Below are 22,802 nucleotides of genomic sequence, written 5' to 3'. Positions count from 1 at the left end.
ACCCGATCCTTCTTCACTTTATTTTATGTTATTTTATGTTTTTTTGTCACTTCTCATTCTTTAAGAAGGGATGCTGTTATATGCAAGCTCTCTGCTGCATGTTTTTATTTCTGGCAAATTTGGGTGCGTCATGTGCTTTGACCACACCAAAGGAAAAAAGGGAATTGGTTCCTTTATAATAAGAGAAGTCAGATTTATGAACTAATATAAGGAACGATTATTCTCTTTATTTAACACAATGTTTGTTAACCTGAAGAAAAATATATTTGCTGTAAAGCATGGGAGAGAGACACTGAAATATTGCAGTATTTTGCATCTTTCTTGGCGTGTGCTCTGCAGATGCCTTTCCAGTTGATTCATACTCCACCCTGACTTATTGTTGATGCAATGAAACGCCTTGCAGTGGGGGTACCCCCTTGGTCTTTAATAGGCCTGGGCTTTTTTGTTACTGGCTTCAGATGCAAGGAGTGCAGCTGTACTTTGTCTCTAATGCATTTTAATGAAATCTTTTGTGGGATGGGATATGCATTGGGGGAATGGATGGCTACTCCATCTTTGTAGGAAACAAAGGAAGCACAATGAAACATACACATACACAAAACATACACTTCACTGAAAGCTTAACATCTATGTATAATTTTCCTGAAAAAATGTTTTTGGTTAAAATTCACCAATTTTTTGTTAACAGAATACCTTGTTCTCTTTTCTTAATTTTAAAAGCATGGTTACACAAGTTACAGATTTATTTTGTGGTGAGTAAAGCATATTTTCCTACCTGTGACCTTAAATAAGTGAGTTACCCTTAATAAAATATGCCACTTTTTTTAGCTTGTTTGTTTCTCTTATAAGAAACAGGATTCTTCTGGAATCTCCGTTGGGTCAGACTTGTATTTTTTTTTTTTAGCTGCAATAATATTGAGGTTCCCAATCCCTGAATATTTGGGACTGATTTCAAGAAAACATAACATCTTCACATACAGTTCTGTGAAGAATCATTTTGAACATAACTGATTAGCCTTTAATACTATGATGAAGCCACTATAGGTCAATCTTTTTGCTATTCAAACTGCTGTTTCTCAATTTGAGCAATCAAGAAACTAGAGGCAAATGTAACCAGCATAATACAAAGGAACAGCCTTGGGAAATTGATGCATTTTCTTTTCCCTTAGGTCTTCAAGGTGTGACCCACATTAGCTAAATTCCATGATGTTGTTTTCTTTTGTGCTGCTGCACCTGACTGCAGCACTTCTTCTTTGATACTCCGTGCAGAGTAGCCACACCTACTTTGGAATTCAGTGTAGCCAACATTTTCTTTGAAATATTGGGAAATCCATCTTCACCAGGGCTTGGTCACCCACCTAGTATCTAGATTTCATATTCTGGAACTCCTCTGTTGGTGTGTATATTGCTATGTGGTGTCCTTTGCTTCGGACCAAGAGAAGACTTGTGAATGTGGCCTTAGTATACTATAATTTTTTTAGAAATAGTTACGTGTATATAGCTTTATGTAGTTTTTAATGGTTGTGTATCCTCCTGGAAGTACTGGAGATAAATAATTCTTCCTGGGAAAATAATGTTAAGATTTTTGGGATGGGATGGGGGGAGGTTAGCCTTCTTAGCAGTGCTATGCTTTCTTTTAACTTAGGTCATTTTAAAAAACATTTTGAGGTGGCATATCATGAAAACAGCTAATTTTGTAGATAAGCATTCTGTTAAATATATGTATGTATTTATGTAAGTATGATTGGTGATATTTGTAATTTTTAGGAACACATGCTACAAATGACAACAATAGAAAGGTTGCACTATTGTGTAAATATTCCTTATTCAAGATACAAGGACATATAATTCTACTGTGGAGTTGACATACTCAGAAGTTGCTCTTTTAGGAATGCTGGGACCACCTTGCACATAAAGAAGTGTATTCTCTGCAGTTCAGATGGTGTGTCTACTGAGGAAACCTCCCAAATCCTTCTGCACATTTTGCTATACAATAACATACTTTACAAAGGAGAAAGAAATTTTGTGGGTCAGGATTAGATATAGCTACATGCTGATTGCTGCATAGATAATGCAGGTTGTAAGCAATTCATATTTTCTTCATCATTTAATAGGCTTGCCAGCAAGGATATATTGCATAAAACAACATCAAATTCCAATTTGGTTTCAGATGAGATAAATGCAATAATTTCTTCTTAAGATCATGAGTTCTTACCAGTCTAGAACATAACCAGAATTTTGAAGGAAATTATTTTAACGTTAAATGATAAAGCATTAAAATCAAAGGAACTTTCTTGAAAGCAGAAATCTTAAATACAGTAGACTCTATTGAAAGTCTCAAAAAAGTAAAGGAAAGGAATTTGGGATTTTAATTCTATACATTATCTTGGAATTCTTTATGAACTCTTTAAAGCGATTATAGCAAACTATTAATTTCATAGATGGTACTATGCCTCCTTCAAAGTACGTTATATGTTTTTCTAAATTGTGTTTGGGAGTGGTAATCATATTAGTACTATAGTGCATCTCTGGCAGTTGGCTCACTTAGTTACTTCGGCTGAAATGTTTTCAGGAAATAGGAAAAATATGTAACAGTCTTTAATAATTCTAATGTAACTTTATTGTCCATTTTTTATTCCTTTTATAACATAATTTATATTTGGAATTTTGAAACTGTGTTATGGGTGTTGTCTCAAAATGGCTGCCTTTGGCATGACAACTCACAAAATAGCCATTTCAGAAATTGGTGAAATTAAATGATGGAAAACTGAAGAGATGTTAGAGTCATGGTTTCAACCACACATCTCTCCTTTGAACCCAACAGATGCTATTTCAGAGAAGGCACGAAAGTTTGTCTTTTTGTGGGGGGTAGTATCCTTCTCCCCCTCCCCCACTTTATCCTCAGGTCCAGATCCAGAATGTGAGAGATGCAATCTAAGTAATGTCTAAATAAAAAAATAAAAAAAATCCAGAGAAAGAAGAAAAACTCACCCAGACTTAGAGATGAAAAATACAGGCATGCCCTACTCTTTGTTTCCATTTTCCACTGCATTGTTTTTATTTCCCCAGTTTGGCTGCTTTACAAACACACTTGGTTTACCTTTTTGAATTATCTGACTGTCAAAACAGTTTTGGAGGATGCTTTCACTCTCTGGTGACTCATCTCTAGTTGGAAAAGTAGAGTGGCACTTACCTCATCTCTTCTTTTGATTGGCTATATTCTTTTTGATTACCTATATTTCAAGGCTGAGGTTAGCTCCCCTTCCATTTCTTAAGGTGAACAGGGAGGGGAAGTGCAGAGATCCTGCCAGGAGGGGCCCTCAAAAACACCATCTTAGTGGCCTTTTAGACCAGGAGAGGCCACCCAGTGCCCTTTAGTTGTTCTGAAATTAATTCTCAGTAACTCCAGTGTTTAAGGTTCTGGACAGGGAGTCAAGAAACCTGAGGAGTAGTCCTACCTTAGGTATGGAAACAAGATGGGGGACTTAGAGCCAGTTAGCCAGTCAGAAGAAGACTTGGAGCCAGTCAGCTAGTCAGAAGAAGGGAATGGCAAACCATTTCTGAAAATGTTGCCTAGAAAACTGCATGGACTTGTCCATGTAGTCACCTTGAGTCAAGTCTGACTCAAAGGCAAAACAACAACAATAACAACAACCAAAAAAACCTCCTAGTCAAAATGGCTGAGGGCACAGATTGTGGGGTGGGTGAAGAGCATTATTTGCCTAACCTTGCCTTTAGGTAGTGTATTTATAGTAGATACGAACATATTGGAAAGACACTCATGAGTTCAAGCTCTGGGCAGCATTCTGGCAGTGTTCACACCTGCCAGACCACAGAGCATAGGGCCTAAACCGCCTTGTGAAATGTGTACAGCAGCAGTTGTTTGCCCCTATAGTTCTTTGCTGTGGTAGTACTTAGATTCTTATTGAGAAGAGAAAATGTAACCAACTCAAAAGAGAAATATTTTCATTGCATTATCTTTCTGATGTTTCTTTCAGTAAGAGGAATGACTTTTAAAATGTTGGCCTCCTTCCAGTAATGTGTCTTGTGTATTGTAAACATGGCAAGTACTTTTTCTCTGACTATAAGGCAAGTCACTTCTTTTTCCAACCTGAATATTGACACTTATGTCTAGTTATTTCTGAGCATCAACCTGATGACAGGCTAAATGCTGCAGAGACATGGGAACTAAGTATGGACAGGAAAGTATGTGCACTTTATTTATTGGTTTATTTACTTATTAGATTTGTATCCAACCTCCAAGAGCTCAAAGATATGTACATCAGGATTTCTTTTTTTAATCCAAATAAGAAAAGTAATAATGGAGAAGTGACAGTGTGCAAGGAAATGCATTTTTATTGTACCCATCCAGGACAATTTGCATACGTCTGCCAAGCAGTGGTCCATCCAGCCAATTTAATGGCAGCATTGACTTTAGCACAGCAGCAGCAGTCCATGAGACAAGACTTTGAATATCTCTTGAAGTGCAATAGAGTAACTATGAAAATGCATTTGCTGCTCATACTTCTGGACTGAAGTAGCCTAATTTCAGTTAAGAGGAGGATTTACTGAGCAGAAGCACCATGATTATGGAATTTTCTTCCTGACAAAGGAAGTCTGATCTTTGCACTGTGCAGTTTTAGATATCACCTCAAGACATGTTTGTTCACTCATACATTTACAAGTTAGACATTGCCTCAGGGCCAAACCCTTAACCAAACTGATGTCTGTTGTATTAGAAATGCTTTTCGTGTTGATAGAAGATTTTTAGCTGTTGTGGTTAAATGAGGAGGAGGAGGAATGCCCTAAAAAAAAAAGACTGCTTAGTAGTCCCATCTTGCATGCTCCCCATAAATTTAACCTCATTTTAGCAGATTCATGGTTTGGCATTATATGCAAAATAGGATTCATAAAATTAATCCATTTCTAACAAACTTCAAAAGCTGTTTTCATGTTTTGTTTAGCAAAGTAATGTTTATTTTAAACCCTAATTTCTGGCTCATATACAGTGACAGTGATATCTGCTAAACTTGAAAATTATTTTGGGCTTCTTTCTCCTTCTAGTTATGTGGAAAGCTGAAACCTTACACTTTACACATGTATCTTCTTATATATAATATTAAATCATAGCTAAGTATACCAGTATGTCACACATGCTGCATAATTTCGCCCTTAGTTCATACTTTACATAGAACTCAGGTTATTTTTTTTTTAATCTTATGAATCTAGTTGTAGATCAAATGTTTTGTCTTTTTAAACATATTTACAGTATCCTAGTATTTCTTAGCTCCTAGCCAACCCAAACTAAGCAGGAACAGTCCTTGTTTACACTTGGATAGGAGACCTCCAGGGGATTTCAGAGCTTTAGGGTAGTCTGGGAAATCAAATAATTAAAAAAAAAAAAAGAAGGCAATGACACACCACTGCTGTGTTGTTCCAAAGAAAATTACTTGGATATGTCCATGAAGCTTGACTCAAAGGAATTTGAATTGAAGAGAGGAATTTACTTCATAGAAAATTCAGGTTTAAATTATCTTATTTTTAAGGGAGATAATGTAATTAAAATATTTTGAAATAAGTTTTATTTTCAGTAATCCATTCTGATGAATCAAATAGTGGTCTGTAGGTCCTAACGATTTTTAATAGAGATCTGAGCTGTTTCTTTAAGGAATCTGGCGGAAGTCTCTCTTTTGGGATCAGTTGACAAATAAGGATTTCTTTTGCAAGCCTGTTATCTCTGTGGATTGAATATTTTCTTGAATATTTTCTTGGCAAATTAGTCCTGTTAATTTGTCCCAGCAAAACAATAAACATGAATGCCTTAACTTGTGTTGCATTTTATTTGTTCTTAATACGATCTAAGTTGAAACTTTTTTTTGTTTTTATTCAATTATTGTTTTTTATTGATGTTTTAATTGTTAGCCACCCAGAGTTGCGCTTGTGAGATGGGCAGCTGTATAAAGTAAATAAATAAGAACCTTCATGTTAGGATACTTTATTTCTCATAAAGGCAGTCCTGTCTGTAAAGATTTGGAAAGTGATGGTATGGAACTGATGTTAGCCTGTAATGTTTTTAGAATCAAGGTACCTGAAAAACAGTACAGTAACTCTTGTCATATTGTAGAACCATTCAGTGCTAATCTTGCTAGATCATGAAAGTTATCCCATAACTTATTGGTGTTGAAGGTAGTCTCCTTTTTTGTAGGAACCCCCCCCCCAGATGTATATGGTTACATCTGTGTGATAATTCACAAGCAATAAAATTTTGTGTAACAATAGAGCAGGGTTTCTCAACCAGGGTTCTGTGGAACCCTAGGGTTCCATGAGAGGTCACTAGGGGTTCCCTGGGAGATCACAATTTATTTAAAAAGTTATTTCAAATTCAGGCAACTTCACATTAAGGAGCTAAGTTTCATTATTTTCAGTTTAAGAACACTGTTAATACATATATACAGGCCTACACATGAAACGAATATAATAATTTTGTAACTTGTGGCCTATGTTTGAGTCTGAATGTGCAGGGGTTCCCCAAGGCTTGAAAAATATTTCAGGGGTTCCTCCAGGGTCAAAAGGTTGAGAAAGGCTGCAACAGAGAATACCCCATTTTGTACTGGGTGTTTAGAAGAGTTAAGTCCTATTTAAGTCGGTGGATGACACTAGAAGACTCGGGGGTGGGGGTGCTTTAGATATGTAGACTTCATGAATGTGATTACTATCATCTGTACTATGTAGATAGTATTTGCCTCAGGCTAATAATGGCTAATGATCCAAGCTGACGTAGGATTGGCAGTAGGACGTGGTTGAGTGTGGGGAAGCATAAATGAGTTTTGGCAGAATGAACAGTGTATTTATTGTAATAGTCGAGGTGTTCTCAGTAAACATGCAAATGTCGTTGCTTCAGTCAATCCTTTTCCTCTAAGTGCTTTGGTTTCCTCTTCAATCCTCTTATATCTGAATGCATCTGGGACTTTCCATTTTTTGACCGAAACAAAACAAAGGAGTTTCTGGAGGTTCTGCTGAACCATTCTCTAATTTATTTATTTATTATTCAAATTTATATTACCGCCCATCTCCCCCCTAAGAGGGGGACTCTAATGAGAATGGTTTGCCAGAAACAAAACCCGGAGGATTTTTGTTTTCCTAGATTTTGACTGAAACAAAGTCTACAAGGAAACTGGAATGGTTTTAGAGGGAGAATAGGATGGGGCAGACTGTCCTTACCTCAGTAGCTCCCAGCATAGCATATCCCACCAGTCTACACACCCCTAATCTTCCCAACACTTTCCCTTCCTCATCATGTCGGTCATCACTGCAGTTGCTGCTGTGCAGTCTGTCAGAATCACCTTCTTGCCTTTCCCTTCCTTGCCTCCCCTTAGCTGCTGTTGATTTTGCATTCATGGCATATCCCACTGGACAACCCACCACCTGACCTTCCCAGTCCCTTCCTTTCCCTGCCTCCCCATAGCTATCCCCAATATCACTGTATAGTATTTTCCACTGGCCTAGCCTGCCCTTCCTCCCCTTTAACTCGTTCTGTGCTTTTTAAATGATTGATTGGCCCTGTTTATTTAAAATCAAGTTCATATTTATATTCAGTCTCATTAGGAATGTTCAGTTAGGTAACATTTCGTAAATAGATCATGTTCCTGTCACAGCATGAGCAGCAGCTTGAGCTTTCTGCTTTCCCCAGAATGATGAAGGCAGCATGGCAGGGCTACCCCTTTCGTGCATCATGACACACATACAATGATTTAGGGCTTGCCCTGTGCTGCTGCTGCTTTCTTCATTCTGACCCCTGGGGATGCCGCCGTTACTTATACTCAAATATATTTATTTTTATTATATTTTGCCCTGAATATACAGATTACTTTTTCACAATTCATATTTTGAATATTTTTCTCTTTTTAATGTTTTTTTATTACAACTGGCAGCATTCCAGCAATTCTAAAAATACTGCTATATTTGAAGACGTGCCAATGAAGAATTGTGCAAGTCCCATTCTTTAGATAGCATAATGTGAAGAATGATCCCAGGGGTTTATTTTTGTATTTTATTTGATCAATTTATTAGCCATACAGTCACCAAAACAACTTTGGTGACGTACGAAGATTAGAAGCATTTTAAAACAGGCATAAACATAGCCAGCTGTAAGAAAAATATAATACATTGATGTGAAGGAACCAGTAGTACAAAACAACATAGACCAAGTGGGTCACAAGTCTCTATGCCATATGTCAATCAAGGTCTTCAAGGCTCTCCTGAAAGACAATAGGGCCAAGCCTGTGCAAACTTCAGTGTTCCAAAGGTTGGGGCAGCTACAGACAAGGAACCTGTCTGGGGTCCTGCAAGATGGCATTACTTCACTGATGGGATCCAGAGCACAACAATCTTGCCAAATCTTACTAGATGTGCAAAACACTCCCAAGCAAGGCAGTTGTACAGTATAGATATCCAGGCCCTGAAGGGGTTCTGAATATGAAGGGGTTTATAGATGAGAACCAGTACCTTGAACTGCACTGGTAACCAGTGCTGCTTGTGAAGCATGAGTGTCACATGGGCAAAATGAGATATACTTGTAACTTTTTGCACCACTGCATTATGAACCAGCTGAAGTTTCTGAGAGGTCTTCAGGAGCAACCCCCTATAGAGCACATACAGTCCAAATGAGATGACTAAGTCTTCAGTGAGTGTGAAAAAGACCTCCTGGTCCAGAAATGGGCGTAACTGGCACATCAGATGTATCTGTGTAAAAGCCTTCCTGGCCACAGCTGCTACTTGCTGATTGAGCAAAAACCAGAAATCCAGGAAACCCCCCCCCCCCACACACACACACAGACACAAATTGCACACAAGTTTCACCTGAGATAGTGCAGTCCCACTGAAAAACAGAATTGGGAGATCTCTGGAAACAAAGGGGTCCTTGTATGTGTCACCACTCAATCTTGCTAGGGTTGGACTTGAGCCTTTTCTTATCTACCCAGACCCCTACAGAGTCCAAATGTCAGGACATGTTCACAGTTTTCTTGAGTTTGATTACCATAAATACACCATGTCATTACCTGCCCCCTTGTGGGGTTTTCCCCACCCCATCTTCTCTGGAGTTAATATTCAGTGGTCATCAAGCTTGTTCAAACTTCTTTGGATGGGAATGGGGCTTTCTCCTTCTCCCTCTCAATTTTTTTCCTCTTTCTACAAACCAAAGCATGATGGATCACTGACTTATTACCCAATAATTTAGCCCTGAGTTCACAACAGTATATAAATGATAAACTAGTATAAGGCTTTTTCTTCTTAAATTGGTTGCAAACTACAGATAAGGTAACAAATTTAGTTGCTTTGTAAACTGTAAATTCTGAATGGCTTTTGATCATGCAAATTGCAAAACCACAATCATTTATCTTTCCTAAGAATTTCAGGTTGTTTATTTTCATGCTAAAATAAGCTAGCTTTTCTACCACACAGACATTTTGGCCTTTCTATGTAATCCCTGAGGTTCTAGAGTGCGTACAGCATTCCTTGTAAAGAGGGCTTACACCATTTACTTCAGCATTAAAACATGTTCAGAATTTTGCATGATATTGAGATGAATGAGGAATGTTTGACTTATATAGAACTACAATGGCATTTCCTAGTACTGGGAATTATTTGATTTTGTTTTATTTATTTCTTTAATTTTTATCCCACCTTTATTATTTTTTTATAAATAATTCAAGGCGGCAAACATACCTAATACTCCTTCCTCCTCTTTTTTTCCCCACAACAACAACCCTGTGTGGTGAGTTGGGCTGAGAGAGAGAGTGGGATGAAATAAAGAGAACACTTATTTGTTAACAAAACAATTATAATTTTATAGGCGAGGGTTGCAAATTGCCTTAGATTTTGTGAAATATCTAATAGTGGCATTGAGATTTAAGGTTAAGGAATACAAAACCAAATATAGCCTGTCTTCTCAAGTGAATGCTTTGCCCCCCCAAAAAAGAAAAGACAACAGAATTTATTTTTGCAAACAGGTACATTTCAGAGAAACATCATTTGTTCATCTCTTAATTACCCAAAAAGATATCTTGTATTACTTTTTCAAAACATTCATTTCAGGTGAGTTGGTAGATTTATAGGCACTTTATTCTGAGGAGCATTTTGTTCAAAAATACTATTCTTCTGGCCTTATAGTATAATTATGCATGTTTATTCAGAAATAAGCTGTATGTGTATCAATCAATAAATCGATTAGGATGTTAAACACCTATGAAACTATTCTATAAAAATACTTGAGCCAAGCTGAATAGAGCAGTCAGGGAATATACTTTTGGTGTTAAACTGAATATACTAGTTCTGAACCTCCAAAAATACCTATGCTTTAATAAAGAATGCATATTTGATAGAACATTCTTCCACCATTTTGTCAACCAAGGACAGATCAAAACTTTCCTGAGTAAACAGATCACTGTATTGATACTGTTCTGCCTTAAACCTATTAGTAGTTTGAGGTGAAGAGGCTTATCCTGGTTGTTCTGTGGTAATCATCTTAACTTGACATCTTAACAAATCTGAGTCCCTTCTTCAGTCCAAGTATGCATTTGGGAACCAGTTCATTATATTTTTTGCTATATATAGTGCTGCCATTGTAGCATTAGATAAGACTGTGACTCAGTGGTGAGACTTGACTTGCCAAATGAATACCAATATATGGGCTGCAAAGACTGTAATGTCTACCAGTTGTTCGGATTTTTGCTTCTGTAACAAATTCTCTGAAGCTGATTAACTTTTTAAAATGTGGTACTGATATATTGATGCCAGAACATCATTCAAAAAGAATGTTGTTAGAAAAGAATTAACAGGAATTTCCAGTAGGAACACAATGAGATGCATTGTTCATAAACAGCCGTGAGACTACTTCAGTCAGGCAAAGAAAATGGAAGGGCAATTTGTAACCTAGTATCTCATGCTAAGTATGAAAAGAATATGGGAAGATTTTCAAAGTGTGTTTATGGTTAATTTCTTAATTAAAATAATAGTGTATTAAAATATGCATACAAAGACACATAATATATGGGAAATAAATCTTACGACAACTTAGGTCAAGACAGGTAGTAGACATGGAAGGAAGTCACAGTGCTCCAAACCATAGATGAGCATCCTTTATGCATATTTTTCTGGGGATATTTATGTTATATTGACTGTTGGAAAGTCTTTTGTCCATAAAAAAATATTTTTTCTTTTCTCCAAACTGTTCTCTTATTAATACTTTTTTCTGGATTTTCACATTATGTTTATCTCTATGCCATGTGTAATTTGTATATGAAACTAATTTAGACTTCTCAAGAGTTTTGTTTTGACTGTGTTGTTACAAATGCAAGACCCTTTATAGGAAATAGTTCCGATGGCTGGGATTTCTAGGAGAACGGCTAAGGGCAGTAGTGGTTGACCTTTGTTACCCTTTGCTCCATTTGTCCTCCCAAATCAACCAGTGGATGAGCTGACGTTACTGCCTTTTTAAAATTATACTTTCTGAAACCTTGTAGTTGAATATCTCATTTGGCATGGTTTAACTCAGCTCAATATTCAGTTTTTGTATTTCTCCTTCCATTCCTTCTGGAAAGGGATAGAGTTTATACTGTAGAAAATGACATGTATGTAATTGTGTAATTACTACACAGACGATTCTTTGTTTTTCTTTCACACAGAGTGACCGTCTTCTTATTAAAGGAGGAAGAATAGTCAATGATGACCAGTCATTCCATGCTGACATTTACATGGAGGATGGTCTTATAAAGTAGGTATAAAGTTCCCAAAGTTTGTTAATTGTGTGGCCCAAAAATATTCATCCAGCAGTCCTTTGTTATCAGCTTCTGTTTGGGTTTTGTCTGTTCATCCCAGACCATCTACTGTTGCTGCAAACATATTAGTTCATTGTGTTTAAACTGTCATGGTATTGAAAGATTCTTTAGTGGAGAGGACAAGATTAATTTATGTCAGGATTGTGACTTGCCTTCTCATTATAAATTGGAGAGGATTTTAGGCAAGGCTACAATATCTTGTGTTTTATCTGACTGCTAACCATGTTTGCCAAGTCACAGTAATGACTCCCATTGGTTAAAGGCTGATTTTTTTTTCTGGTCTTTAAATACATACAATTGGGATTAAAGCCCAGTATAATGGAATTTACATTATGGAATGTTTTACGTCTAAGGTTCTATAATGTTTCTTGCTGTTAACATCTAAAAGCAAATATCCAGGATAGGTAAGTAGGTAGGTAGATAGGTAGGTAAAGACACAGACAGACACATATATACAAACATATATACATAAAGCAAGCATCACTGAAAAGCATAATGTTTTCCCAAGACTCAAGAGCCTTGGTGAAGATGGGAAGACCAATGTAATTTATTAACTGCTGGTTTGTCACAAGACATTTGTATTGTGCCATCTGCAGAATACTTTGTAACTTACAAAGAACTTTTCAGATGTTTTGAATATTGACAAAGATGCCATCTGGTATTTAAAACATTCTTAAAGTCATTAATACATTTCTAGTGATGGACATCATTGCAGTGATACAGGTGAAAGCACAGTCATTTGCATGCTCCATTTACAAATAGCTGTGGATGCCTTAGAAGTAATAAGTAGCATTGAAAGTGGAGTTGATTGTGAATTGGAAGTCAGAGTTGCTAATGGCATAATGTATTGGATCATTTTAAAAAACAGACCTGGTCACAGAATTTCAACTGAAGCAATTTCATCTGAACTGTATCTGCAAAAATTGGCCACTTTTATAACACAGGATTGTTATTCTAACTGAATGATTTGAAAAAGTGCTTTTAAAACTAGCCCCATGTAGAATATGAGTTCAGATTATCATATGACTATAATTACAGACATACACCTTTTGAAAATATGGAAATTAATATTAAGAGAGAGTGTAATTGCCTTCTAAAATTCCATCACTCAGAATATATATATTACAGTACAGTTTTGATATTCCTATCTTTGGTAAGGGTTTTGTTTCAGGGAAAAAGAAAATTCAACCAGAAAGATGGTATTTTTACTGTAATAAAGTATAGTGAATGCTGTACTTTGCTGTACTTGTAATATAGTATAGTGAATGCTAAAAATTGTACATGGATGTATATGGTCAAGTCTTGGTCAACTCCCAGAAAAAGGCTTCTGTTTACTTTGTAATATTTTTCAAGTGTATGGAATCGCAAAACTTCAGCAAAACGTAGGGACAAAGTTAGCTGCTGCATCATTATCCTTGAGAGTTTAGTCCTTAAGAACTTGGGAATTGTTTCTGTGTGGGGGAGACATGGCTGTTGTAGAAACTGTTTTATTGTGTTCTCTTCATCTCCCCTTCCTTCCAGGTAAGATGCATATTCATTTATTTTTAAAATGTAAAATACCCAATTTTATAGTTGTCTTCAGTTGAAAATAGTGCATACTAATTTGAAGTAGTAGATCTACAGAATGATTGAATTTACTGCCATAATATTTAGTTGAGGACCATTAACTTTTAGAGGGTTTAAGCAAAGTAGTGTCTTATTTGGATTAGAGATACCATAATCTGTATCCCTGCTCAACTTTTGAATGAGCTGTTTCTGTCCCTCTCTGCTTCTTCCCTTCATCTCAGATTGGATATAAAGAAGGATTATTCAAGCACCCATCATAACCACTGCTCATTCAGCACTGTCATAACTTCGAACAGTTGCTGAATGAGTGGTTGTTAACCAAGGACTACCTGTAAAGGAATAACAAGTGTAGAGATTCACTTGAGTCCTGGTCATGAGTTTCCAAAACAGTTTATAGGTTGCTGTTGGAAGTAGTATGCTGGATGATATTAACACTGTTCTGATCTACCAAGGAAATTCTTAATTAGTTCCAGAATGATTGTGTAATTTGAACATTTACTTGGATAGAAAAAAGGACATTTAATTTTGAAGCAAGGAATGATTATGTGGGACATCTTTCCACAAAATATAATCTGCACATTTTAAAAATATTTTTCCTGGTGATTTTATCCATTTTCGGTGGCCACAGGTTTGCTCTTGCCATGCTTTTATCAGTCCAGCTTATTAAATGAAATTTCATTGTGAATGTTAGTTTGCTGTAGGAAATTGCTTGTATGCACACCATTGTATGTTGTGCTGTTATTCCAAGACTTTTCACTGTGTTGGAATGCCTCTAAATGAAGTTCAGTTCAGCATCCTCCTGCTTATGAAAAGTGGAGTTTCGCCAATGCCCCTTCCCTCTTTTGGCCTCACTAGTACTCCCAACACTGTCTTCCGAGCACACTTGCAAAGGACACAGAGGAATACAAAGGAGGGAGGAGTCTGATGGTTAGTGGAGAACAGCGCTTAACGGAGTACAGGATTTATGTTTGAAACTGTCATTGGCCCTTAGGCGTAGCCCTGACTTGCTAAGAATATCTGGGGATTGTTGGTATCCCCACCCCCATGGATAAGAAGGGATGACAGTATAGCAAAGGGAGATGAATTAAGAGGTAAACAAATGCAATTGCAACATTAAAAATTGCTTGCTGTTTTTCTAGATAAGGTGAAATCAAATACTGAACGCTTGTGCTTTTACTGTTTCTGGAAACCTTATGTCAAGCTTCATCCACACAGTCACTTGAGCTTGAAGACAGCAGGCAGAGATTCAAAGGCAGCACTCTTTAAAAAGCTAATTATATTACAGATACTAAAAAAACTGAAACTACATCAGAAAAACAGCAACTGCCAACAATAAGCTTGAAGCCGTATCAGTCCTATGGTTCAAATCTTTTTCCCCACTTTTGTGCTGAAACAGACTGAGAACCAGTTGTTTCTCAGAGGAAGGAGCTTTTGGCATTTGTGCATTGCTTTTATAATGCATGTACCTGGTCTCAAGCTCTTTACATCTGACTTGGTCCTTCTAGCCTTCATACCTGAGTCTTTACCTCTTCTATAACTTTGCAATTTGGGAAAATCTGAAGCAGGCCATTGCATAATATTTTTCTCTGTTGCTTTTCCTTGAGACAGGAGAAGTGGAAGAAAAGCTAAGCTACTTATTTACCAGTAATTTTCACAGCCTCTGGTTAAAAAAAAGTTTACATCTTTATTTAATGAAGTAAATTCTTGCCTTTCTTGAAGAGCCTCAGTGTTTGCAGAAGAAAGCATAAATGAAATACCTTTGAGCCATTGCATAGTAATACTGACAAAAAACTGTGTCTCTATCAAGAAACTTTTAATAGTTGTTTACCTTAATGATACCAGTGTTAATTTTTTCTTTGTATTAACTTGGTATGAAGGATATGTTTTATATTTTGGATTTTTTTACATTGGGGTAAGCTGCCTTGTGGGTTTACATAGACAGGTGGGATGTACATTTAATAATAAATACAAAAATAAATATTTGAATGATACAAACTGAGGCAAGCAACAAATACATGAGAAAACAATGTTTAATCCTACTGAGGGTTTTCATTTTTCATTATAAATGTATGTGCCTATCTCTAACTCTTTTGATACTTTTTAATCAGGCAAATTGGTGACAACTTAATAGTTCCTGGAGGAGTGAAGACTATAGAAGCCAATGGGAGGATGGTGATCCCTGGTGGAATTGATGTCCACACTCACTTGCAGATGCCATACAAAGGAATGACAGCCGTGGATGACTTCTTCCAAGGGACAAAAGCAGCCCTGGCGGGTGGGACTACCATGATCAGTAAGTGCAGGGAGGATCTTTCTATCCATTTGCAGTGCTGCTGCTGCTGCTGCTGATGCAAGTTAAATTTCTGGTACATAACATGAACCTGTAATGTTTTTTAGGGTCAGATGAGCTTTCTCCAGGGGAAATACTTTTCTGAAAGCTAGTTCAAAAGTCTAAGAACTGGCCGTTATTTTCAGTTGTTACAGTATTCTGTCATTTATATGGCCATTCTTTAGAACAAACATTGCAGTTTTTCCCCAGATTTCTAAAAATTAGAGGTATAGCTTTGGTACCATATATACATGCGAATAAGCCCACTGATGGATAAGCTGACCCTCAAATTTTAAACCAAAATACCATGAAAAATGCTCTACCCATGGATAAGCTGAACCTTAACATTTTCATAAGTTTTAATTTTCACAATTGGATTATCTGCGAGTGGTGCATTTTTCATGATATTTTGGTTAAAAATTGAAGGGTTGGTTTATCGTGGATGGGCTTAACCACAAGCATATATGGGTATTTTAAAAATGTATTACCAGATATACTCATGGATAAGCCCATTGGTGGATAAGCTAAACCCAATTTTGGGGGTGTATTTTGGTACCTAAAATTCTCGGCTTACCTGTGAATATACAGATATTCAGTATACCGCATACAGAATGTACAGTATGTAAAGATCATTCAGACAAATGGAAGACAAATGGAATTTGTATTGCAAATGCTATAGAATGCTCAGGTATAAGCAGTTAAAACTATAATTTCTTTCTTTGTCTGCCATTTCTGATGCTTGTTGAAAGTGTCTGCTATATGAAAAGTCTGAAATGGAAATTGAAGATTACATCAATCACAATAAAAAGGTACTTAGATTGCATTTCAGGAAGATACACATCCTTGTTTAAATGGGTGATTGTAAAGGATAGAGAGGCTGGAACTTGCTTGTTCCAGCTTGCTACTCAACAAAAACCTACTAGAAGCATCTGGAATATTGCTAGAAAGCATTAATCCAGAGTTCAGGGCATTATTTTTTTATCCCTCTCCAGGCAAATGCACTCTATGTGAGAGATTACAAGCAATAAGACACATTCTTGGTTCATTTGCTTCATGGAAGTTAATAAATATGAAACATACAATGATTATTCTGCATAGTTCTAAAATGTTTCTAACTTCAAAGGCTTTCCCCCTTTCTCAAATTGGCCACTTCATGAGTTTCACCGAAACTGACCTAAACAATTTTCTTATTTTTACACCATGCGCTCCATTACAAGAATGAGGACTAAAATAATATCTCTTCTGTTCTTCAGATAGCAAAAGCAATGTTCCAAATATGACACTGAGGCCATAAGAATTTGATTTGTTGGTCTCTGTGGTACTGATACTTTTAAGCCAGACAGAATACTTTAATCTTTATGTACCAATAGCCAAGAATGAATAAAGATGTTTCACAATGAGAAGACAATAGATTTTGGATAACGAGCGCATAGTTGTTTAGTAGACAAACTCCTGACAGGAGGAAAGGCTCCATTCTTGATTTTGTGCTAGAGCTTACTCTTTTTTGCAGTTGACCATGTTGTACCTGAACCAGAATCAAGCCTGGTAGAAGCTTATGAGAAATGGCGAGAATGGGGTGATGGGAAGGCTTGCTGTGACTACTCACTGCATGTGGACATCACCCATTGGAATGACAGTGTCAAGCAGGAAGTGCAGACACTCATCAAAGAAAAAGGTTTGTTAGTACCAAGATCTCTTGTCTTTTCTCATTCTAATTACTATTCTGTTCTAGTGATATAATGTACAGCAGTGAACCTAAACCTATGTTCTGAGATTTAGCAACTCCAGTCAGTTTTCTTGCTGCTACCTTTGTGTGAAATTTAATTGCCATATGTTAGTACTTATATGTATCCTGTACCAGACATAACTTTTGCAACAATTCATTTAGCTACTTATTTGTCATTCTTCAAGGAAAATGTCTTCAGTTCATTGTAATAAGAGTTAAAATATTGTTCTGGATGTGTCACTTAGGGACCAGAATCTTTCAATCCAGATTTAGTTGCAATTCCAGTGCAATTAATTCATTAAAAAAATGAAAGCTACTGTATATTTCATTGTGAATTCAGCTTCATAATATATGAAGTGTAAAAAATGATTTACAAAGAGCGATATCAGTTGTTTAGTACTTCAAATGTATTCCCTTATCACTGTTGGCATTCTTTCTTCCAAATCACTATATCTTTCCATAAGCAGCCTTATACATGGTAGCCACAAGTGAAATAAATAAATATAAATATGTGTTATTAAAAATTTAACTTGCTGACTAACTGAACTATTGGGCATTTTTTATTAGTTGATTGGCTGTCAGTGAATTCTATTTTTTCTTTTAAATTACAATTCCTGGCTTACATGGAGTGACTACACTGGAAACTATTATAAGCCTATTTTACCTCCTCCCTAGTTGCCTGAGGAGAACAGAACTGAGAACATACCCAGTTTTTTGAGGAACATCCTTGAGCATCTTATGAGCTAAATTATTGTCATCAAGTCAGTCTTGACTCCTAGCAATCTTCTCCAGGATGATTTGTCCCAAACTTGGTCCTTCAGGACTCCCAATGGTGCACCCATCACCACTGTAATTGAGTCCATCCACCTTGCTAGCGTTCATTCTTTTCTCTTTCCTTCTGCTTTCCCAGCATTATGGACTTCTCAAAGGAACCAAGTCTTTGCATAAACCTAAATCATAGTTTATCATAGTGTGCAAAAGTGGATAATGTTTTCACCTTTTCAGAAGCAGTCTTCATCATAAGGGAATTATTTCTGTAATCTTATGTGAAATAATAAACTGAGGCACAGCGGATTCAAGAACACGCTCTTTATATTCCAGAGTATGGCCAATATCCTTGACTGCATTTAAGATTTAATAGTGATATGGTTGGATAATAGTAGTATTCCAAAGCATTAACTAATAAGACAATAAACAGAAAAGATTCCCTTGTTGATTATTTTTGCAAAAGACTCCTATTCCACTATGTGTGCAGATTTTTTCATATTACTTGCTTGCCAATACTTCTCTTGCATAATTTTTCATTGCCTTAGGAGTTAACTCTTTCCTGGTTTACATGGCCTATAAGGATTTGTACCAGATGTCAAACACAGAGGTAAGGAATTGGTTATTGTAGTATGTATATAGAGTTGAATATTTGTCTAATAAATATGATTCAGTTTTGTAATGTATTTTAATTTAGGGCTGTATGTTATCTTGGTGAACCCATGTGAGATTAAAAACAAGAGAAACGATATTAGGAATAAACAAAATGAACTCACAGTATGACATATGTAGTTCTGGAACACCTGTGGGAGGTTTGTAGCTGCACTTGATAAAAAACAGATATATTAATGGCTGTTAGAAATCAGACTCCCATATTCAAAGGAAGTATGCCGTTGCAGGCCTGGTGCTGGTATAAAAATGGAAAAGATCAGTGCATTTTAAATTTGGAGGATGAAAACATGCTTTTTGTCCAGATGTGCTTATTAAATGAATTCATGCTAGGAACAACACAGTCACTTGCAGAAATCCTAGCAAGAAAACTAGTTAAAAGAAAATATAATCTAATATAGAAGATATAACTTAATAAAGGGAAAGGTTGGTTAACTTTTGACAGTAGACTTACCGCCCAAAGCTCAGCAGTCTAATAGTTTCCATTATTTGACTTCGGGTTAATGCTTTAATAAAAATACGGTGAATGCCAAAGCTATTTTGTTGTCGTCCCCTCCCCCCCGTCCCCAAATTAAAATCTATAAGGTAGATTTTTAATGTTTAATAGACAGGTTTCTGGCCATAAAACAGGAATAAGCTTTAAGATATAACCACAAATATTTCTATCTTCAGTGGAAACAACACACTTTCACCATATGAGTTTTGCTGCTTGATGTTAATTTGCAGTATTATATGGTTATTTACACATTCTGTAAATAACTTTGAAGCTTTTAAAAGAGGCACTTGATAAGTATAGTAAATCAAAAAAGAAGATGAATCCTCAAGCTCCAGTCATTAGTTAGGGATGTAGGGACAGAAAAACTGGGCTGAAAGGACCAATTTTGAGTTCTAAGGACAGCCTCACAAGCTAGCAGTTTGAGTTAAAATCCGTGCTCAGTCCTAAACAAATTCTAATTCTGATTAATCATCTTATTAAATTTTTGATGTTCCTCAGAACATCCAATTATGAAGCAGCTGCAGCACATATATAACTGTAATTAGAAACTGTAGGCTTCAGCCAGTAGTGCTTTGAGTGAAGATCAGTCTCTTTTTTTATTGCTAGTGGGTATTGAATGGTCAACTCGTTAAAAGTCCATAATTATAATAAAATGTGTGTTATGTGTTCATTTGAGACATACCGTACAGTGATAAATTTTCTGTCTTTTAATGTTGGTTTTCTTGTTGTATCCTGTTTTCAGCTGTATGAGATATTTAGTTTCTTAGGAGAACTTGGTGCAGTAGCTCAGGTTCATGCTGAAAATGGAGACATAATCGCACAGGTAATGTTCTGCCTTTTCTATGGCCAAATAACAGCATGCAAGCAATAATTTTATTGTAAACCGCCCAGAGTCTCTCTTTTGGGGGAGATGGGCATTAATTAAATTTGAATAATTAATAAATAAATAAATAAATAAATAAAATACAAAGTTATATATGGAAACATAGTATGGAAAGAGTACCTTATGACATATTGTATAGATTTATTCTGACAGGTCAGGTGAGTCCTTTGATCTCAGCTGGACAATAGAATTACGAATGCTTGAGTCACAGTACATTTAGCATTAACTTTACATCAGTTCAACATCGGGTAACCATGTCTCAGTATGGGCTTTCTCACTGCTAATAATTTCAAACTAATAAAGCTGCAGCAATCTGAGAGTTAAAGTTGTAGGCATGTCTACTTCCTAGATGCACAAGCTTGATCATCCCCAGATTTTTAAAATATTAATGAATTGTTTGAAACGTTTGTTGCTGCACTTAGTTACATTTTCAGTGTTGTATTCTACATATGGTTTCCTAAAAGCTAATTTGTACAAAAACATAAGCAATTCAAACAATGGATAATGCTAGCTAAGTAAAGTTTAATTATATGAATACATTTAAAACATTTTTGTTTTTATCTCTTCTTATTTGAATGTTTCAAAGAAAACTAATACTAGGAGAAAGATAGATGTAAAAATGGACATCTATTTTAAATTTTTGGTAATTTTAAAATGATCATTAAATTTAACAATTAAATGATATAATTAAATTAACAAATAATTAAACTCATCTAATTCAGGTCTCAATGTTATTCTATTCTTTAGGAACAAGCTAGGATGTTGGAGATGGGAATAACTGGCCCAGAGGGTCATGTGCTAAGTAGACCAGAAGAGGTAATATATTACTGATGATTGAAAAGACATAGTTTACACAATTTGTTGGGAATTAATTATGCACACTATATACATGCATTTTTAAATGCAAAACTACAACTGCAGTATATGAAGAACTAGATGGTACAAATTCCCGTTAAAGACATGAACCAGAACGGTGTCCAAAATAATCCACAGGACCTTTCTATACTGCACATCCCATTACCTTTCCATGAAGCTTTAATTTTTCACAGGTGCTTTTGAGCAATAGAAAGCTTGTGTTTAAGAAATGGGCACTGAAAACTAGGGTAGTTTAAAAAAAAAAAATCAGTGAGCACATGTTTGCGGAAACAGTTGCTAGGAATTTGCTAAATTCTCAGTTCTGTTTAAGGTCTATGGTTCATTAAAATCAAAGCACATGCAGTAGAAATAAAGATGCTAATTAGATTAATTATTATTAATGTTTTTGTTATTATTTGACCTGTAAATCCCAGCACATTTTAATTTATGGGTAATCATTATTTTGGGGTAATACTTTTTTTTTTAAACTGAGGAAGTACTCTTAATGCTGGCCACTTGATTCTGCTGCACTAAGAAGAATGAATATTACAGTGTCTTAACAACAAAATGCTGCATTACGTATCCACAAGGAAAGAAAGTTTTATTGTTTGACTAATATTTTTATCTAACTTGGGAATTAAGAAGATGTTAAATGCTAACCTACCTTTACTATTGATTTTAAAAGAAAGTGTATTCTAATCATCTTGGTACATTTTCTCTTCTTGCTATACATTTATAGCTAACTTTAAGGATTTGGAGGAAAAAGGGAAAAAATGGAAATTTAAATAAATTGTTTGCTCAGAGAGTTGTCACTAGTGTATGTGGAACTGCTGCCATTTTAGGAATGCTGAACCTCTTTGGTGGCATAATTACGCCTGATTGAAAGCTATCTGTGAAAGAGTGATATCAATCAGCAACTGTCTTTGTTAGTTAGAAGAGACTGATGGTAAATAAGGGGTGGTTTTGAAATTCAGTCATGGCCTAATATTAGCAGTCATGTAGAAAATATATACCACTTTGCTTATTAGAAATGCTACACAAAACATTGATGTATATTCCTGGGTACATTTAAGATTCTAGGGGAAAGACTATTCCACGTGTAATAAGAATTTGGAAAGTGGTATTGGACATTCCCTCTAGTGCATATCTTAACTACATATTTCTTTAAAACCTAAGCTCAAGAAAGACACAAAAAACCTAGGGTAGAGAAATAACCTGCACTTCAGCACAGATGGTTTGTATGACTTGTTTATGTTTTTCATTTTAATATCTGTATATTCTCAAACTATTTTCAAGATTTCTAAGCAATGTCTCATTGATTTAATTAACTAGACCATATGGTTGATGTCACACCAGACCTCTTCTGTGCTGTGATAGGAGTATATGTCTACATACTTAATAAAACACACACAATTGCAATTATAGCATTCCACTATGAGGCCCCCGTTGACTGATAACAGTGTGTAATAAAACCACCTAGAATTGTTGCAATAGTTTCTTTTGTTTTCACTGAAGTATTGTTTTCTGTATGTCCAAGTATGAGAGTCATGGTATGATTTATTTCGTTGCATTTCTAAGTTGTCAGTTGAAATGAGAGCCAGTCTGGTGTAGTGGTTAAGGCATTAGGCTAGAAACCAGGAGACAGAGAGTTCTAGTCCTGCCTTAAGCACAAAGCC

At 35.9% G+C, this 22,802-nt stretch overlaps 1 protein-coding gene across 2 annotated transcripts in view; it reads left to right on the top strand.

The window, feature by feature from the left end:
• The window catches only part of DPYSL3 (dihydropyrimidinase like 3), a 61,508-nt gene that overhangs the window by 23,040 nt on the left and 15,666 nt on the right, over positions 1-22,802 (top strand). For both annotated transcript variants that reach the window (XM_063292377.1, XM_063292378.1), the window contains exons 2-7: positions 11,685-11,773; positions 15,512-15,696; positions 17,243-17,407; positions 18,772-18,833; positions 20,131-20,211; positions 21,019-21,087. In XM_063292377.1, coding sequence (XP_063148447.1) covers positions 11,685-11,773; positions 15,512-15,696; positions 17,243-17,407; positions 18,772-18,833; positions 20,131-20,211; positions 21,019-21,087 — 651 coding nt within the window. The remainder of the gene's footprint in view (positions 1-11,684; positions 11,774-15,511; positions 15,697-17,242; positions 17,408-18,771; positions 18,834-20,130; positions 20,212-21,018; positions 21,088-22,802) is intronic.

The sequence above is a fragment of the Candoia aspera genome, chromosome 2 (genome assembly GCF_035149785.1).
Source record: "Candoia aspera isolate rCanAsp1 chromosome 2, rCanAsp1.hap2, whole genome shotgun sequence".
In the NCBI taxonomy this organism is placed as follows: Eukaryota; Metazoa; Chordata; class Lepidosauria; order Squamata; family Boidae; genus Candoia; species Candoia aspera.
The sequence above is the reverse complement of the archived record's forward strand: the minus strand, read 5'-3'. Positions and strand labels throughout refer to the sequence as shown.